The sequence below is a fragment of the Penaeus monodon genome, chromosome 25, assembly GCF_015228065.2.
Source record: "Penaeus monodon isolate SGIC_2016 chromosome 25, NSTDA_Pmon_1, whole genome shotgun sequence".
NCBI classification, from domain to species: Eukaryota; Metazoa; Arthropoda; class Malacostraca; order Decapoda; family Penaeidae; genus Penaeus; species Penaeus monodon.
Genome location: NC_051410.1, coordinates 34,900,690 through 34,900,969, shown reverse-complemented (window position 1 = coordinate 34,900,969; position 280 = coordinate 34,900,690). Strand labels below are relative to the sequence as shown.

At 51.4% G+C, this 280-nt stretch overlaps 1 protein-coding gene across 1 annotated transcript in view; it reads right to left on the bottom strand.

The window, feature by feature from the left end:
- The window catches only part of LOC119589375, a 5,622-nt gene that overhangs the window by 4,530 nt on the left and 812 nt on the right, over positions 1-280 (bottom strand). Inside the window, exon 2 of the mRNA XM_037937992.1 lies at positions 81-223. Within this exon, the coding sequence (XP_037793920.1) occupies positions 81-223 (143 nt within the window). The remainder of the gene's footprint in view (positions 1-80; positions 224-280) is intronic.

The following is a 280-nucleotide window of genomic DNA, read 5'->3' as shown; positions in this document are numbered from 1 at the left end:
CACACAAATGCAATGTAAATACAAACGCTAAATATCTATCAATATCTCCACAATATCTTTTTACGACGACCGAGCGTAACCTTGCAAGGGACGTAGGGGACAGAACCATTGAGAAAACTGAGGCGCGTCGAGGGATAAACAGAGGCTGTCGCGCTGCTGTTCTCGCGCGCCCAGCTGATCAGGAGAGATGGCAGCTGGTCGCTCAGCTCTGCGTAAGGGCCATCTGCGGGAAGAGGGATTGGTTGGCAGGTCTGGTTGGGCATCAACTGTTTGGATTCCA